Genomic DNA, 18,311 nt, shown 5'->3' with positions numbered 1-18,311 from the left:
CCGCTTACGTTTTAGGGGCGGCGGCAGCAGCTGTGTGAGTGCTTCTTCCGACTCCACCCAGTCTCCCCACAAGCCCCGGGCCCCCCAGGCTCCGGCCGCCTTTCCCAGGGGAACCCTGGGCTGGACCTTCCAGGGGAGCGGACCCCTGGAGAAAGGAGCATCGCCCTGGCAACTGGCTGCCATTAGCAGTGAAGAGAGCTTCTCCGAGGGGCTCTCCCGCGTGGGCCCCAGCCGCTCCCACATCCCTCCTTCCCGTTCTGTCACAGCAGCCCGCCATGTGGCGTTGGCACGGGCTTAGCCCTGCGTCTCTTCTCCTGTGTCCTTGGCTGGGGTCTCCGGGGGGACTGTAATCTCGATGAGCTCCTAGCTCGACTGGAGTCAGGGCATCAAGGCCAAGAGGACATTTTTTAAATTTTATTTTATTATTAAAAATATTTTAAGTTTTATTTATTTATTTTGAGATGGGGGAGGCAGAGAGAGAGGGAGAGAGAATCCCAAGTAGGCTTCACACTGACAGTATGGAGCCCAATGTGGGGCTCGAACTCACGAAGCATGAGATTGTTGCCTCGACAGTCTGTCCTCGCCCTCCGGTGTGGTCATCTGAGAGTGGCCAGCAGCCCGCTCCCTCCCGGTCACTGCTGGGGACAGGTGGCTGGGTCACCGCCGGCGGGACTATCAGGACCCTGACACCGCGTGCACTGCCCTGCACACCGTGGGGGTCACGAGGACAGCAGGCCCTCGGAGAACATAGGGCAGGGTGACCAGGAATAGGGGCTCTCCCCCCCACTGGCAGAGGAGTGGTTTGGACAGAGAGAGTAGGCCCCCGACTCGGTGGGACGGGCCCCGGGACCTACCCCCAGCCAGAGACCGTGCTCTCTGAGAGGCGGGGTAGGGTCCCCCCAGGACTCTGCAGCGGCTGGCCCACCGTGTGCTCCCGCAGCATGGCTGTGCTGACCCATGTCATTCGGGGGTCAAGTCAGACTGTCACACACCCTGTGGCACCATGTGGCTGTGGGCCAGACGCTCCTGGAGGTTACTCAGGGTCTAGTCATCCCGAGTGGGGTCTCAGGGGTGTCCCAGGCAGAGCCAGGGTGCTGCTAGCAAATGGCCAGAGGTAGAGGCAGGGCACAGGGTAGAGAGGGCGGGGCAGGGATCAGAGATCAGGGTTTGCGCAGGGTCGCACCGTCCGAACGAGAAGGGGCAGGCTGGGGGTGCGGGGGATGCCTCCAGCCCTCCCCAAGGAAGGCTGCTACCCAGAGGCCCGCCCCGCGGCAGGTCCCCACTGTGAGACCTCCGCACTCCGCCGGCCTGGGGTTCCTGAGTCTTTTCTCTGCTCGGCCCGCCTGGTTCGCTGCTTCCAACAAGACCACTCCTAACTTGAAACCGCGACTCTCCTTGCGCTGAGGCCGGCCCCCTGCCAGCCCCTGGGCTTGCAAGCACCACCTCTGGGCACAGCTGTCTGACCACCCTGCTTCACCGCAGCCTGCCCCCTCGGGTTGTCAACGCCCCCTCCTCCGAGAAGCCCTCCCAGACTCCAGGCTGAGAGGTTCCGACTTCCTGCCTCAGGGTGCCTGTGGTCCCCCTTTCAACTGCTTTTCACCAGAGAGCAGAACTTCCCGGAGCCTGCACGGCTGCTCTTCCGGGTAAGGCCGTCCGGCCCCTTTGCAGCCTCACGGTGACCACACGGCACACACAGGCCTCACCGGCTCCTCTGATTCTCTGTGACTCCCGATCCCGGCCGATCACCCATGCCGGCACTTGGGGAAGCCAGGGCCCTGGCGCGCGGCTGCCACTGCCAGAGGCACTGGGGGCTCTGCCACAAGCGTGCCGCGTCCTGAGTGGCCCCCGTTGGCCCGGAGGAGGCGGGTGCTGTTCCAGGGTCAGAACCTGGACCAGGCAGGACCCCGGCAGCGCCGGCAGCCGTGCAGACTCTGGACTTGGACTTGAAGCCAGCCCTGCCGGGGGCCTGCCTGCATCACCCGGACCAGCCCAGGGCGGTAGCCCATCTTCACCACGTCAGCCCCCCACCCAGCCTCCTTTGTTCCGGCACAGATGCCCCCCGGCAAGCTGTGTCGTCAGCTGTGACCGGAGACACCAGCCCCTCCGAGCTCGCGTGTCCAGTGTCTGGATGTAATGGGTTCATGACTCTTGACAGACCAGGGAACCACCCTGTGACCCAAGACGCGAGGGGGCCGCCGTCTCCTTACCCCCCAGTAAAACCTCAAACACCCAGAAGTGAGAACTCTTAGCTTGGTCTTTATAATAAAATTATTATTCAATCATATAACACAGAGTCAAAGAAAAGATATAAAAATTGGAATGTAGACTTTGATTTGTAGAAAACATCAGAACGGAACACAAAGACACATCCCCCTTCCCCCACCGCCCGCAGAGAGGTGGGCAAGGCCCCCCTAGAGGAAGCGGCTTGTTTGCAGCAACCCCCAGGCCGTGGGGACACTGGAAGGGCAGAGGCTCTGAGGCAGAGCTGCTGGCATGGTGGGGGGGGGGGGCGGGTAGGGACTGGGGTGGCCTGAGGTGAGGCCTGATGTTGAGGCAAGGGGTTTCCAGAGAAAGCAGGACATAAATGCACCCTAGGGGCAGGTGAAGGTCCTCAACCTTGCAAAGGTAGACACAGAGCACAGGCTGTCCCAAAGGCCCTGACTGGGAGCAGGCAGAGCTCAGGGTGAAGGCCCAAGGCCACCCATCCGGGGGGCACCTCAGTCCCAGCCCCCACCCCCACGCCACAGGAGTACTGCCTGGTCCAGGCGGGGCTGGCGGGCATCTGGTCGGCTCTGCCCTTCCTCCCGCCAGGACGCAGGGCTGTGAGTCTCAGTCAGGTGGGGCAGGGATGATAGAGAAAAGGCCCTCTCTTCCAGGGAGGCCTCTTGGCCCTAGGTTTGGGCTAAGGACCCTGTTCCAGTAACAGAGACACTGGCTTTTGGTTTATTTAAAAATAGAAAATAGTGGCACCTGGCTGACTCAGTTGGTGGAACACACAACTCTTAATCTCAGGGTCATGAGTTCAACCCCCACACTGGGTACAGAGCCAGAGAGAGAGAGAGAGGAGGGAAGGAAGGAAGGGAGGAAGGGAGGGAGGGAGGGAGGAAGAAAAAGAAAGAAAGAAAAAGAAAGACAAAGGAGGAAAGACAAAAAGGGAAGAAGGACAAAGCTGAGCTCCGCAGCCAGCGCCCCCGTGTGCTCAGGGATGGTGTTCAAAGACCAAAGAGGAACTTCAGCGGGATTTCCTTCTGACCCCAAGCCTTCCCAGAGGACCTCCCCCAGCCCCTGACCCCTGAGATGTGCCCTGTCACCAAATTTCCGGAAGAAAGGCTCAGCAGGGAGAGGACTCTACCCCCCACTGCAGGGTGGGGCCTGGCTGCTCTCCGCCCTGGGGTGAGGCCAAGACTCTGGAAGGAGATTATTGCTCAGAAGTTGGCCTCGGAAACCCAGTCCGTGGGCGGGGTGGCCGGCAGTGGCCACTGAAGGCTCACGGATGCCCCTGGGTGGGGCCCGAGAGGCAGCCTGAGAACAGTGGGCAGGTGGACACGCCTCTTCAGGGACACACGGCCGGCCTCCGCCGAACCCGCACCTGGTTGGCGGCCACAAGGCTCTGCCGGGCCTCACAGAAGTCCAGGAATCTGCTCCAGAGAGGGCAGCAACGCAGCAGGCGGTGGTCTCCTGCCCGGGTGGGGAGAGAGGAGAGGAGTCCATGGTACACCCCGCCCCCGCCCCAGCCAAGCAACCCCACCCCCACCCTGGGCCAGGTAGCCACGCCCCTCGGGAGGAGCCCCGCCCCAGCCCGCCTCCAGCCCCCTGTCCCACCGATGATGCAGAGCCCCTCTTGGGCCCGGGTGATGGCCACGTTCACTTGGTTGGGGTCCACAACAAAGCCCAGGAACTTCTTAAGCCAGCTCTTAGTCGGCCGCTGGTCCAGGTCACTCTCCTGGCACGTGCGGACTGTGCTCACCAGCACGTAGCGCCACTCGCTTCCTGCGCGGTTGGGCAGGCATGCTGAGGCCCCTGTCAGCCGTCGCTGACCGTGCCGCTTGCATCCACCCTCGGGACCCGCTGGCCCAGCGCCCCCCGCCCCAGAGCCACCCTCACCCTGGCTCTTGGTGATGGAGCACACGGTCACTCCGGCGACGCCCTGGCGCACAAGACTCTTGCTGATCTCCGCAACCTGAGCGTTGTAGGGAGTGAGGATTGCAATGTCCTTGGGGTCCACTGTCTTGCCCAGGGTCAGCTGCTTGGCAATGCGGACCTGAGGGGCCAAGAGGGTGTTGTTAAAGCTAACCCTGGGCACCGGAGCCTCACCTGTTCCTCGGCCTCCTCCTCCAGGAAGCTCTCCCTGACCAAGACACTCACCACCTCTGCTACCTCCTCCAGGTTGGCCTTGGAGTTTTCATTCCCTTCATCTGTGGACACCAGTAGACTCTGTTCATGGCCTTGCACGTGGCCGAAAATGACAGGGCAGCTCTCCTTGCCGACGTGGCCCAGGATGCTAGGCGGCCGCCTCAGGCCTTGCCAGGTCTTCAGCGCCCCCTTGTAGAACTCCATGGACGGGAAGGCACAGATGCCCTTGTGCTGCAAGGCAGGGCGTAAGCCAGAGCAGGTCACCTGTCCACCTGTCCTGGGGCCAAGAGCTGGGGTCTTGGGGGTCTGCCGCGGCCCCATGACAAGGCCAGGGCTGACACAGGAGGTGGGGCGTGGGCAGCAGCACTGCTGGCGCCCTGGCCTCAGACCGCGCCTCGGGCAGGAGGAGGAGGAGCTGGCGGCTTACCATGCGGTACTGTATGTCCAGCATGTAGGCCTCCGCGTGGTGCCGCTCGAAGAGAGACCGATCCAGCCCCAGATTTTGCAGCTGCTCATTCTTGACCACAGGCCGCAGCTGCTTGTGGTCCCCAAGGAGAACCACCTGGAGGGGGAGGCAGGCATGGTCCCGACACCCCCGGACCCAGAGGGACCCAGCTCCATGGCCATCGCCGCTTGGCCGAAACAGCAGCACTGCCCTCCTAGGTGACAGACCAGGCCCAGGGACACCTGCCTGGGGCTCCCAGCTCCCGCCCGCCTCACGCACCTTCTCGGCCTGCGAGAACTTCACCAGAGGGATGAGGGTCTCGGGCTCCGTGGCCATGCCCGCCTCATCGATGAGGATCTGCCGGACATCCAGCTTCTTGAGACTGGCTAGGGCTGCACACGAGCAGGTGCAGAGGATGACCGTGTGCCGGTCCAGCTCGAACTTCCGTGCCTTCCCCAGGACCATCCTGTACCTGCGTGGGGTCACCGTGTGGTCATCCAGGGACACCATCCCCCCCCCCCCCCACCTCCATGGCAGAAGACAGCTCCACGGCCCTAACTGCTTACAAGCTGAGATCCTCCTTGGAAAAGACCTCCCCTTTCTGCAGCCGGGCGTCAAACGCCCTGATGCTTGGTGCATAGGGGTTGGAAGACTGCCGGATCCTGTGGTGCAGGGTGATGCTCCTGGGGTGCGGGGGGGGGGGGGGACATACACGAAGGCCTGTGTGAGCCCCTGTCCGAGACAGGACGGGGGGCCTTATGCCTCCACCCACAGACAGACAGTGGAGAGACGGCACCTGAGGGCCTGGTTGGGACGCCCCTCCCGAGGGGTCTTCTTGGGCAGGCCCCTGCCGCCCACACCCGGCATCGGGAGCTCCACGGCCTCCACCTGCTCACTGTACACTCGGAGGGGCTTCAGCTCCGTTCTCCTGCTCAGGAGCAGTCCTGGGGGCAGCAGGGCGTGAGGGGCTGTCCCCCCGGGGCCAGCACCCCGGGGCAGAGCCCCCACACAACCGACCCGGCGCACCTGCCAGCACGTCCACCGACTTGTTAGAGGGGCCGCAGTACAGGATGCAGGGGCCCTCCGGCTGCTCCTCCCCACTGGGGGGGCCGGAGGCCCGCACCTGCTCCTCGTTTGACTTGTGAAACCAGAACACAATGTGGAAGCCCACCACCGTCTTCCCTGCGCCTGCGGGCAGAGGATGCCGTGAACGGGGGGTCCCACCCACCCACCCGGGCGGCCCACGGCGGCACCGGCACCGGCGTGAGCCCACCTGGAGGGCCCTGGATCACTGTAAACGGCTTCTTCAGAGCTGCCCGGACAGCCTCGTTCTGGCTGGGGTTCAGCGTGTGGCGGCCTCCAGGCAGGTCGAATGTCTGCTTCTTCAGGAACCTGCTGTAGGTCCCTAAAGAAAGGTAGGCCTTCCTGAGCAGGGGCCCGGGGCAGAGCGCAGGCACGCTGACGGGCACGGGCAAGCTGGAGGGACCTACCCCGGCAGAGGGCCTGTGGGCAGCGCGGAGGGATGGCCTGGCCCAGGGCGATGCTGATGACCAGCGGGGACGCGTTCTTCAGCCCATACACGGCTTCCTCCTTGCGGCTGGGGGCAGGTGGCAGTGAGGAGGGACACCGGAACATCAACGGGACTGCACCGGGGGAGGGGCCACGGCCTCACAAGCCACCCCCTGCCAGACGAGGGAACCCAGGGAGTGCTCCACCCACCCTATCCGCTCGCTTCTCCCCATGGAGCCACTCACATGTCAGGAAGCTGCCTGGGCAGCACCTCAATGGTGAATCGGGTGCCAGGCCTCAGCACCTCTTCTGGAACCTTCTCCATGGTCATGTGCTGGATGAAGAAGTGCACCTGCTTGGGGATCTCCTGCCGGTCCGCCTGGCTCTCTCTCAGCTCCCAGTTTTCTGTCAGCCCATGGGCCACCCACGTGTACGTGTCCGGGTCGATGCTCAGGAAGGGCCCGAGGCTGCTGGGGCTGCAGGCCGGGGCTGTGGGGGAAGGCCGGCCAGGCAGCCCCTCAAGCCGGATGCACAGATAGCAGTGCCTGAAGTTGAGGTCGGTGCAGTGCTCGCTGAGGAAGGAGGCCTCCAGGCAGAAGGTGCCCCGCAGCTGCCCCTGCGGCGTCCGCTCCGCATCCCAGCACACGCTCACGTGCTGCAGCGTGATGGAGTCATTCTCCAAGACCGCACTGGTGGCGGCCTCCAAGGAGCAGAAGGGCCCCCACACGCTGCCGTACTCGCCCACATCAGGACACCGGTCCCGCCCAGCCTGGGGCACCTGGCCCGAGAAGCAGTCGCCTGGCCGCTCCATGTGCTCCAGGCAGAGGGTGAGGCCAGGCGCCACGGTCCACAGCTGCAGGGTCGGTGCCAGGAACCCGCGCTGCAGGGTGGCGCCGAGCTGCACCTGCAGCGTGTCCCCCGCGCTCAGCTCCCGGGCCACCTCCACAAAGTGGCCACAGTGACTCCGCCGCACCTGCCCCAGCTCCCGCGGCCGGGGCTCCGAGGCACTGTGCTCCCGCACGAGGGTCGCCACCTGGGGCCACCGCTGCTCCTCCACCAGCTGCAGCAGCCGCTGCCACAGGGCGGCGTCGACAGAGCAGGTGTGCGGGTCGAGCAGGGTGCCGGGCAGTGGGGAGCATGGCCTGTCCGCCTGCACCGAGTAGATGCGGCGCCGCCACAAAAGCCGCAGGCCCGGCCGCCACGCCAGGCGGCAGGGGTGCTCAGCCAGCTGCAGCGCACGGTAGTAGATAGGGCAGGGGTCGGGCAGGGTCTCGCGGTTGGCCGGGAAGAGCAGCTTGAAGCAGCGGGCGCCCGCCTCCACATCCAGCGCGAAGCCCAGCTTGCTGCGCGATTGGGCCTTGAGCTGTACCGCGAGGTGCAGGCTCCGGGCCCGGCGCTGATAGCTCTGGGCGCGCCCGTGCTGGTAGCTGAACTCGCGGCACAGCCCATCGATGTCCCTGGCGGAGTAGGCGGAGGCCCCGTGGCCCAGCACCAGCAGGATCAGCCGCTGCAGCACCACGTCCAGGTACCTGCGGATGGGTGAGGTTGCCCACGTGTACCGGTCCACCTGCAGCCCGTAGTGGCCCGCCGCCTGCCCTTCACCCTGGCAGGAGCGGCCTAACGCGGAGCGGCCCAGGGCCTTGCGGAGGTCGAGGCCCACGGGTGCCAGAGAAGGGTGCATGTCGTCCGTGGCGATGAGGTCCGCCAGACGGTCACCGTCGTGGGCGCAGGCTGCGAGCCGGACATGCTTCCACAGGGAGGCCAGGACGCAGAGCTGCGAGGAGGGGGGGCCGCAGCCCCCCAGGTGGTGGCGGAGGTGCAGCGACAAGGGCACCAGCTGTCCGTGCTTCTCGCGCAGGGCTGAGAGCTGGAGGTCGCTGGGCGCGGGCTGCCGGCGCAGGGGCGTGACCGTCCGCGTGCGCTTGCTGCTCACCAGGAGCTCGGCCGCCAGGCTGTTGAACTGGATCATGTACTCTTTGACCATGACGTGGGCCGCACGGAAGCCCAGCGCACAGTCCTCGGCCGGCTGCTCGTAGTGGGAGTCCGTCCGCAGGCGGTGCCGGCGCAGCACCCGGGAGAAGTGGCACGCGGCCACGACACAGGCGTCCACGGAGTCCAGCTGGGCTGGCAGCTCCCGGCCAGCACCCGGGTGCCTCTTGATCACATGTTCGGCCTCCTCGTATGACAGCTGGCGGTCAGAGCAGATCACAGAAGGTGCAAAGCGCAGGCTTTTGAGTTGGTCACTGCCCTTCTCAATGGTGAGGAAGAGGGAGATGGCCCAGCGGTCTTGGCCGGGCAAGAGGCTGAGTGTGTCCTGGCAGAGGCCGTGCGGCAGCATGGGCACCGGCTCCCGGTCGGGGGCGTAGAACGCACTGCCCCGCCTGCGGGCCTCCACATCCAGAGCCCCGTCCCTGGGGACGCAGCTGGCCACGTCAGCAATGTGCACGGCCACTTCGTACTTGGGGCCCAGGTCTCGGACACTGAGGGCGTCATCCAGGTAGCGGGCGCCCTGGGGGTCCACAGTGAAGGTCAGGAAGCCGCGGCAGTCCTCCCGGCGGCCGGGTGCCCGGTGCTTCTGGGAGGCACCGCAGGCGGCGGCCGGCTCTGGCGAGGGTGCCCCCAGGCCGTGCTCCAGGTCCAGGACACGGAGGCCCTGCTTCCAGGTGCTGGCCTCAGGGAGCACCTCCAGGACGATGCCCAGCGGGTAGTAGAAACGCTGCCGCCACAGGACGATGCGCACGCGGAAGAGCCGGCTGCGCCGAGCCTCAGCGGAGAGCGGCTCAAGCCCCACCCGCTGCACGCGGCCCTGCAGCACGCAGTGGACGGGCACCTGCGCTGGGTCTTTCAGCTCAGCCACGAAGATCTTCGTCACGGAGCCGTCGATGGGGATCATGATGCGGGGGTCCCACTCATCCATGCGGCACACGAACACCAGCTCCCGGCGCTTCCTCTTCAACACGCCCACCACGCGGCCCTGCAGCCTCCCCGAGGTGCCCGCGTCCCCGCTAAGGACCTCCACCAGCACCTCGTCCCCGCTGAAGGCCATCCCGCAGTGCAAGCGCCCCCTGACCTGGATGGGGCCGGGGTCCGTGTCGTCCAGCGGGAAGGCGGTCGCCCGCTCATAGGTCTCCTGCACAAAGGTGCAGTGGCGGTACAACCGAGGCTCTGAGCGGAGCAGTTTCCGCAGCCGGGCCCGCGGCAGGTTCGTGTACCCCCAGGCCTGGTGCGGGGACTCGGGCCTGGTGATGGTGTCCAGAAGCCCATCTTCCCGGACGGTCACCATCACGTTCCGGCCTTCGTCCAGGAGCTCCTGCAGGATGGGGTCGTCAGCGTTGAGCTCGCTGTCAGGCCAGAAGTCGGACTCGGAGTCCTCAGGGTCCTCGGGGTCCCTGCTTTCCGTGGCTGCTGGCCCTGCCACCGCATTCTGGGGGGCCACCTCGCCCCTCACGGAGGCCCCTGCGGATGTCATGGCCTCTGCCTCTGTGTCCCCCACTGCTGGGCGCCCCCCGGCCACAGACCCCAACGCTCTATCCCCAGCCTCTGCCGTCCGTGTGGCCGTGGCCCCGGGCAGGAAAGTACCGCCTTTGGCCACGGCCCCCAGCTCCACCTTCTCCATGGCTGCGCGCTCGATAGCTGGGCCTTTGGCTGCCCCCTCCTCGGGGACCGTGCCCTGTGCCACGGCTGCCGGCGTCGGCTCTGCTCCGAGGGCCCAGTGCCGCCTGTGGACCACGCTCTGCTCGATGTGCGCCAGCGACAGGCCCTCGGGGCAGACGCTGTGATGCTTCACACACTCGCAGATGAAGCTCTTCCAGACCTTGCCACAGGCCCCGAAGGAGCAGAGGGCCACGGCGTCGCCCACAGCCACCACCTGGGACTGGGCGCGGGTCATGACGGTATTGAGCACGCGGGCGTCCGTGAAGAAGCCCAGCGCGGGGGCCTCGGGGCTCTGCAGGCTGTGCTGGCTGTGCACGGTGCTCAGCACCACCACCCGGAACTCCCGCCCTGCAAGGGGGTGGCATCAGGCCGGGCCGGGCTCGGAGGGCGGCCCCCCCCGCCCCACCCCCAGCACCCACCTGGCAGGACCTCGAAGCTGCCCACGGACACCTGGCCCAAGTCCCTCTTCCTCAGCTCCTGCCTTAGCGCGCTCACCTGGAGACACACGGCCGGCCCAGCAGGACTGGGTGAGCACTCTGTGTGCGGGGAAGGTCAGGGGGCGCTGGCCCCCCACCCCGGTGCCCTCGAGCCGCCCAGCCACGGCACCGATCACATGGTGCAAGCCCCACATGGTCCCTGGAAGACGAACTCCTCAGCCGCCCTCACAGGGGCTGAGGAGGCCCAGCCGGGGTGCATGCAGGTCCCCCAGACCACACAGACACCCCCTCCTCTGAGCTTCTCTGTCGGGAGCGAGGGAGGAAGGCTCTCCAGGGGGCTGGGGCTTACCTGGGCGCCGTGGGACACCACACAGATGTGCCGCTGCTCCCGGAGGCCCCAGCAGGGGGGCCAGGTGGTGTAGACCTCCTGCACCTTCTCGATGACCTGGGCAATCTCGGCTGTGTTGAGCCAGGACGACCTTGACATGTCACGCTCGGGGTTGCCCGCCACATGGCAGAACATGAGCGGGTAGTGCTGGGGGTGGCGAGGAACCTTGCCACTGGCGTGGATGGGGTTGCCCTTGGCCACGTAGAAGTGACGCGACACAAAGCTGAGGATGGCCTCGGTGGAGCGGTAGTTCTCATGGAAGATGATGCGGCTCCGCTGGGCGACCTCGTGCGCCTCCTGCTGGTAGTGCTGGAAGAGGCGGTACAGCAGCGTGTGCCCGGCCGCCTGGCCCCTCCCCACGCTGAAGAGCTTGGGTGTGACCTGCATGTGGTCGCCGGACAGCACCACGCGGGTGCGGGGCGCCGCGTAGCGCAGCGGGGTGAGCGCCTCGCACTCCAGCATCTGGGCGGCCTCGTCGATGAGGATGTGCGAGAAGAAGCCGGTGGGCACCCTGAGCTCCCGGGCCTGGGAGGTGGTGGTGACCACGATGCGGTGCCGCTCCAGCTCGGCCCGCGTGGGCAGGCGGAAGGCCCGGCCGTCCTCCGTCAGGCAGCAGTACCGCAGCATGGCCGCGTCCGTCTGGCTGGGCGGGCGGTCTGTGTATGTCACCCGGAGCGGGGTGGCCTCGGGGTGGCCGCTGCTGACGTAGCCGTGGAAATACTCCTTGATGTAGATGTCGGCCGCACTGAGGGGAGAAGGGCCCGAGGCGGGGGGGGGGGGGCTCAGCCGCGTCCACTAAAGCATCTACTGTGAGCCCAGCCTGGCCTAGATGCCAGGGATTCAGCGAGGCAGACAGACCCGTGTCCTGCCCCCACAGGGCTTAACGTCAGCAGAGGGGACAGACACACAGACAGAGAAAGAGGGGAAGGTCAGAGCCGGTCTGGGTGGGTCTGGGTGGTCAGGACTTCCTAGAGGAGGCTGTGCGGGGAGGGGGGCCGGCAGAGAAGGCAACAGCAGGGGCCATTGCCCGAGGCAGCCCAGGGTGGCCAGAGGCTGCGGCTGACCCTGAGCTCAGCTCCCAGTTGGCTGTCAGTGGGTGAGCGGTAAGGTCACGAGCAGCTGGAAGGGCCCTGAGGCCAGGGCGTCCCGGCCATCTCCGCAGAGACCCGGGGACGCCCAGGCCTGTGATGGGGGAGGGCTCTGCCTGAGCAACAGGAAGTGTCGGGAGCTGAGAAAACCACACTGACCGGGGAGACTGTCGCAGCCGAGAGGAGAGTGTGTGCTTCTCTAAGACCAGAGCAGAGCCGCCCCCACCCCTCCCCGCTGCTCCCTCTGGCTTAGGACCTATGTGGAGGCACCCGCCCCTCCCCCAAACAGCACACCCTGACCCCCAGGGCACCTTGTGCTGGGCCTGAAGCACAAACGTCCCTGTCCCTTTTGGCCCAGGACTGGAACAGCTATCGGGGAGAGTCCCAGGGATCAGAGTGACCCTGACTCAGCCCGAGGGTGGTGCCCCCGGCGTGCACGGAGCAGCCAGAGGAGGCAAGCTCAGCCCAGCCACCCCGCAGGTCTCCTCCGGAACCAGCTGCCAGACCTCCAGAGAGCCAGGGAACCCCGGCCCCCTCTTCTCCTGCAGCGACACCCCAACAGCGGCGCCCTCGCCCCAGGCCAGCAAGCAGGCGGCGGGCAGCCCACGGGGTGGCTCTGGGCTCACCTGTTGGTATGCGTGCAGATGAGCACCTTGGTGTGCGGCTGCCGGATGACCTCCAGGGAGGCCATAGCCAGCGTGTAGGTCTTGCCGGTGCCAAAGGGGCCGTAGATGAGCAGTGGGGCGATGGGTCGCATGCCCCTGGGGCTGCCGCCTGCGATGAAAGCCACCGCCAACTTCTGCTTGCAGTTGCCGCGCAGTGCTGGCGGGGTGGGCAGGGGGCGCGGCAGATCGCAGGTGGGCAGGTGGGGCACCACCAGGCGCTCCTCGGGCAGCGCGTCCACCGCCTGGTGCCAGAAGCGGAAGATCAGCGGGTCGATCTGGAACTGCACCTCCAGGACGGGGCTGGTGTCGGGCCGCAGACCCAGGGCCGTGCAGCAGCGGGCGGGGAGCAGCAGCCACAGCGCCTTCTCCGAGCTGGCCTGCGCCTCGAGCCGCACCTCGAACACCGTGTCGTCAGGCGCCGGCACGGGGGCCACCAGGGCTGTGCTGACCGCCCGGCTAAGCAGGAAGCCCTGCTCTGTGTCTGGCGTCAGGGAGGAGGGCGTGGGCACCTCACCGTAGAGGGCTCCCGGCGGGGGGAAGACCATGCCCAGGGCCGGCGTCTGCAGTGCGGTCCTCAGGGACACCGGGCCCCGGACGTTCAGCCTGGCGGGAGGGACAGGGGTCAGCCGACTGGCGCCACGGCTCTGCGGCCCATGCCCCGCAGCCACCGCCTGCCCCCCGCCCGCACTCACTTGGCCACCAGCCGTTGCTGAGCAGCTTCCTCCTCATAGAGAAACTGGTGCATCCTCTGGCGGTAGTTGGCACAGGAGATGGGACCTGGGGCCGGGCCACTGGGACTGAAGTCGAGGGCCAGGTCAGGCACCTTGTACTTGGCCAGCAGGGCCACCTGCTCGGCGGTCCGCTCCACGCCAGGCACCACGTGGCGGTTGCCAGAGTGCCAGCGCTGCAGCTCCTCGGGGCGGCTGTGTGCCGGCCCCTCCTGGAGCCCCAGGCCCTGCGCCTGGCCCAGCCGAAGCGCCAGCTTCCGCAGCAGCACTGGCCTGCGGCCAAAGTCGAAGACCACCCACTGCTCGAAGGAGCCGAAGGAGGAAGTGCGCACGCGCACCTGCACGCGGAACCTGGCTGGTGAGGCGGGCACGCGGAAGCGCTCCCCGGACGCGTAGCGCTGGCCCGGCGGGAGGCAGGGCGCCGCCAGCCAGAAGTTGGCTCCCAGCTCCTGCTTGAGCAGCGCCACGTGCAGCAGAGGCTCCTGGGGGAGAGACTCGACGGTGAGGTGGCCCCCGGACAGCTCCCCGCGGTCAGAGACCCAGTCCACCTGCTGTGCCCCCAGGGGGTGATGGGCCTGTCTCAACCGTGGGGGTCCCCTCCGCAAGGGGGTCGCCGAGCTGGCCCAGGAGGCCCCCGCGGACCTTGGGACAGGTACTGGTGTAGCACGGGATGCTCAGGGCACACGCAGTAACTAGCCTGGTCCTCATTCTCTGCACAGACGCCCCACAAAATACCCCCACGGGGCTCGGCCCGAGCGGCTGACACGTGCTCCAGGTCCCACAGACACGGGCGAGATCCTGACGCAGCAGCTCCAGACCCCGACCCCCGACCCCTCACCTCAGAGCAGATGTCGAACATCCAGCTGTGCTGGGTTTTCTTCTTGTGGGCCTGATGCACCAAGGGCTGGGTGCAGGTGATGGACACGCCGTCGACAGTCCCAGCCAGCTGCACGGGGAAGCCTGACTGTCAGCTCCCTGGCTATGGCCCTGGCACCCCCGCCCAGCCGTGCGGCCCCCACGCACCACGAGGACCTCGCTGCTGCTGTGCCGGTACTCGGCCAGCAGCCGCGCCTGGTAAGGCGCCAGCCCCTCCTGCCACGCAGCCCGCTCCCGCAGCTCCAGGTTCTGGGCCCGCTGGGTCCACTCCTGCAGCTCCTCATCCGAGTGCGCCTGGGTGCAGGTGTCCCCGTACTCACAGAGGCTGGGTCTGGGAAAGGCGGGGTGGGCAAGCAGACCGGCGTGAGCCCGCCCAGCCAGACACGGGCCTGTGGGGGGTGGGGGTGGGGGCGCCTGGGGGCAGGGCTGGGGGAGGAACGGGGACCTCCTCCATCCTGTGCCCACGTGAAGAGGCCTCGATGGACCTGCCTTAACCACGCCTTCAGGGGCTGGGGTGGGGGTCAGCTGGTAACGCAGAGGGGACAGGACCCCCCCGCTTCACCCCCCAGCCCACTGTCCTTACTTCGGGCAGAGCTCAAACACGGAGAGCCCAGCGGGCGGGCTGCGGTATTTCCAGGGCACGGCCAGGTCCGAGGCCACCATCCATGCATGCTCCGGGGATGAGCAGTGGTTCTCGAAGGCCTCCTGGGAGCGGCAGGTGACCAGGCAGGCGCGGCAGTACAGCGCGGCTCCGGAGGGCTGTCCCTGGGGAGCTATGGGCTCCTCCCCTCCGGGGCCAGGGGGCAAGAGCAGGTCCCGCCTCTGGAGCCCGTCCAGCTGCTCGGCCTCCCACACGGCCATCTCCACAGCGCTGTGCGCATACTGGCAGCGGGCTGCCCCATGCCGGCAGGGCTGCCCGCGCCCCACAAACCTGCAGTAGGCCAGTGGCTGGCCGTACTTGGGCTGTGGCCGCACCTCTACCACCTGCTGCCTGCGGCGGCCCTCGGGGCTCACGTGGGTCAGGAGCGAAGGGCAGGCTCCGTGCTGCGGGCACCGCCCCTGGGAGTCCACGGGGCAGAGGCGCGGCGGGCAGCGCCGGAAGCAGTGGGCACAGAGCAGCTGGAAGTGGCCACCGAACTCGGCACGGATGGTGTCAGCTGGGCTGTGCGGGTGGCCCTGGGCCCCGCTGCCCTGCACCTCGGACTTGAGCCACAGCCGCCGGATGTTGTGCTCACGCTCGAAGGTCCAGACCAGCGCCTCCTCGCGGCTGCGGGCGAACGTGCACTGGCTGTGGTGGCGCCGGCAGCCCAGCCCCGGGCTGTAGTAGCGGCACACTTCATAGCGGGCGGGCCGCGGGAAGCTGGGCCGGAGGTCCACCTTGCGCCAGATGTGCCTCTTGGCGCCCTGCTTGAAGCGAGCCAGCAGGATCTCGTGGGGACAGCTGTGCTCCACCCTGCGCAGGAGGTAGGTGCTCTCATTGAGGCGCTGAGTGCAGCGGGAGCAGCCCAGACACAGGTCCACCTGGGCGCACAGACTGGCCAGAGGTCGCTCCTTGGTGGCCATCGAGCTTCTGGGTGACGGGCCAGGCCCTGGGGACGCCATCTCTGGCCTGGCTCTGCGGAGCGGCACCCGAGGCTCACAGGTTCAGCTGGTCGTCTGCGGAGAGGTCTGGAACGGGAGCAGCGAGGAGCAGGGTCGGGTGCTGAGGCCAGGGGTCCGCATGCACCCAGGTGGGGGCTGGACACGCTCTGCCTCTCTGTCAGGCCAGGGGCAGAGGAAACTGAAGCAGGGAGAACCCTGTCCGCCAGGCAGGAGGAGAGGGTTGTTAGGTCCAAGGAGCTGGGCCCCACTGACCTTGACCCAACCAAGACCCCTCCCCGTCTGAACTGTCTCTGGGCCCTGCTCAAAAGGAGCCAGCTGGCCAGCGAGTGGGAGGGAGGTTGCCCCGGCAACAGGAGCCTGTAGGCTGGCAGAAGCCCTGGGGGCCCCTGGACGCTTGGGGCTCCCCGGCAGCCTCCCTCTCGGGCCCTTGTATCGAAACGCTCCTCCAGCACTGACTCAGCTGAAGACACAGCAGCCCCTGCTCTGTGAGACGGCGCCCTGCACCTGCCTGGGGGGGGACGGGTGCCTCCGGTGGAGGCAGGGGCGAGGCAGGCAGAGGTCAGGACATCTTCCTCCCGGAGGAAATAGGGATGCCCGGGACCTAGAACTTTCACGGGAAACTTTGAGGACAATACAAGATGTTTTAAAAGGAAATGACTGTGGCCTCAGCCTTGGGTGGGAGAACCCACCCCACTCCAGAGTAAGTCTTGAATCCACCTCCAGAGGGACCAGGGCGAGAACCCAGAACCAGGTGGATATTCAGAAGACACTACGGGATCCTGGACTTGGAATGCAGAGATCGCAGACCCTCCCCAGGCGGCGGGCAGCCTCGAGGCCTCCCAGGGCTGGGGGCTAGGAGGTGTTTCCGGGTCCCGCACCAACCCCACCACCTCCTCGGGCAGGGGGCAGCCTCCCCTCCTCCCCCTCTAGCGCGGGGGTCCCACAAAAGCCCGAGCTGGGTGGGCGCTGGGCTGCCGCCACCTGGCGGGGGAGACCCCGGCCGCCCCAGCTCCCGCCCCCCGCCTGCCGCTTACCCTCCCGGACCCCAGCCCCAGCTCACCCTCCGCGGATCCCATCCTCCCTGAAGCCCAGCGCACCGGTCCCCGCCCCGCCCCGCCGAGCGATCACTTTCGATTCTGCCCCCAGGGTGACTCAAAGCGCTGACGCCCCATCGCGGAAATTACCTCACCGCCCCCCACCCCGCCCCCGGCGCCGCCCTCAAGTGACAGCTCTTCTCCCCGCCCCCGGTGAGGCCCCAGAGAGTCTGCAACCCCCCCCCTCCCCCGACTCGCCACCGGTCGCAGGAGCACACAGACCTGCCCGTGGGGCGCCTGGGCCCTGGGGAAGATGGGACCCAACGCAGTTGGCAAGGTGCCCACCTGGGGCGGTGGGGGTGTGTGTGCGGAGAAAACCAGAAAACAGAGCAAAGGGGAAAGGTGCTCCCAAGCACCCCGGGTGGGTGGCTGCTGGCTCTGGCAGCGGAAACCTGACCCGACAGCGCACCTGCAGGGAGCCGGCTGCGGGCTGGGGCAGTGACCATCCAGTTTAGGTCAGGGGGACCCGCCTTCTCACCTGGGGACACTCTGGAGTTCTCTCCAGCCCCTTAAAATACGCAGGACGTGTCTGGCCCACGCAGGACCAGGAACCAGTGAGAGCTTTCCCATTCCAGACAGCAGGAAGGGTCAGGAGCATTTTGCAGCTTGACTGCGTTTGACCCCCCACCCCCCCACTTCCTATGCAAGTGTCATTCTTAGTCTCTCCTGAGGAACCAGGTGCCGGGGTCACTGGCTGAGGCTCAGCGGCCGGCAGCTGGCAAAGCACCCAGTCCCCCCACCACTACCTGACATGACCCCAAGGACCCTTGCTTCCTAGATTCATAGCCTTGTCGAGTCCCCGTGGGCAATGAAGAAAGCTAAGACATGGCAGCAGTGTGATGGCTGAGGCTGGCTCATAGGAGACCGTGCTTCCACCCAGCCCTCAGGCTGACTGGGGGGTGAGCCAGCCACCATGGTGAGGGGGCACGCAAGCCTCGCCTGTGGAGAGTCCCATGCCACGGAGGACTGAGCCTCCTGCCAAACCTCAGCCCCAGCTGTCAGGAACGTGTGTGAGTCATCCTGCAAGAGCACCCTCCAGGGGAGTGCAGCCTCAAGGAGAGACCCCACACGTGAGCCACCAGGTGAGCCCCTTCCAGCTGTGAGATAATCAACGTTAAATCTTGTTCTAGGTCACAAAGTCAGGATGTGATTTCTCACACGGCAACGGAGAGCCGATACCGCAATATTGTTCCTCGGCGAAATCCACCTATCGGGAGCCAAGGTCAGCATCGTGTCGGGAGGGGCATGATGGAAGCTTCCCCTCGAAGACAGGAAGTTGGCCGGATGCACAGTTAGTAATCACACGAGGAGCCTCAAGACATACAAGCATCAAGTTAGAGGACATAATAGAAGAAAATAGTCCATAAACAATAGCGGCAACCAAAGGCCCAGGCGTGAGCTTAACAAGAAATTTGCAGGAAAACGGAAATGTTCCCAACAGACACAGTAGAATACCACCGAAAACGTAACAG

At 66.4% G+C, this 18,311-nt stretch overlaps 1 protein-coding gene across 3 annotated transcripts; it reads right to left on the bottom strand.

Annotated features, from left to right (window-relative positions):
• Positions 1-3,099: 3,099 nt before the first annotated feature.
• HELZ2 (helicase with zinc finger 2) lies at positions 3,100-16,868 on the bottom strand. Of its 3 annotated transcripts, XM_039237065.1 has the most exons (20): positions 16,806-16,868; positions 14,727-15,811; positions 14,291-14,474; positions 14,106-14,213; positions 13,232-13,749; positions 12,501-13,142; positions 10,748-11,531; positions 10,381-10,456; positions 6,553-10,309; positions 6,289-6,395; positions 6,072-6,203; positions 5,825-5,986; positions 5,595-5,742; positions 5,365-5,481; positions 5,078-5,270; positions 4,781-4,915; positions 4,366-4,584; positions 4,105-4,261; positions 3,823-3,990; positions 3,100-3,678 (listed from the first exon to the last, which is right to left on the bottom strand). In XM_039237065.1, the coding sequence occupies exons 2-20, from the start codon at positions 15,743-15,745 to the stop codon at positions 3,554-3,556; spliced, it is 8,751 nt and encodes a 2,916-aa protein (XP_039092996.1). In that variant the 5' UTR covers positions 15,746-15,811; positions 16,806-16,868; the 3' UTR covers positions 3,100-3,553. The 3 variants fall into 3 exon arrangements, with proteins under 3 accessions (XP_039092996.1, XP_039092994.1, XP_039092997.1); XM_039237063.1 differs by having other exon boundaries at positions 4,781-5,270; XM_039237066.1 differs by lacking the exons at positions 3,100-3,678; positions 3,823-3,990; positions 4,105-4,261; positions 4,366-4,584; positions 4,781-4,915 and having other exon boundaries at positions 5,192-5,270; positions 5,687-5,742.
• Between the last annotated feature and the right edge of the window lie 1,443 nt (positions 16,869-18,311).

The sequence above is a fragment of the Hyaena hyaena genome, unplaced genomic scaffold (assembly GCF_003009895.1).
Source record: "Hyaena hyaena isolate Hyena2069 unplaced genomic scaffold, ASM300989v1 scaffold_118, whole genome shotgun sequence".
Lineage (NCBI taxonomy): Eukaryota > Metazoa > Chordata > Mammalia > Carnivora > Hyaenidae > Hyaena > Hyaena hyaena.
This window is presented reverse-complemented; position numbering and strand designations above follow the sequence as displayed.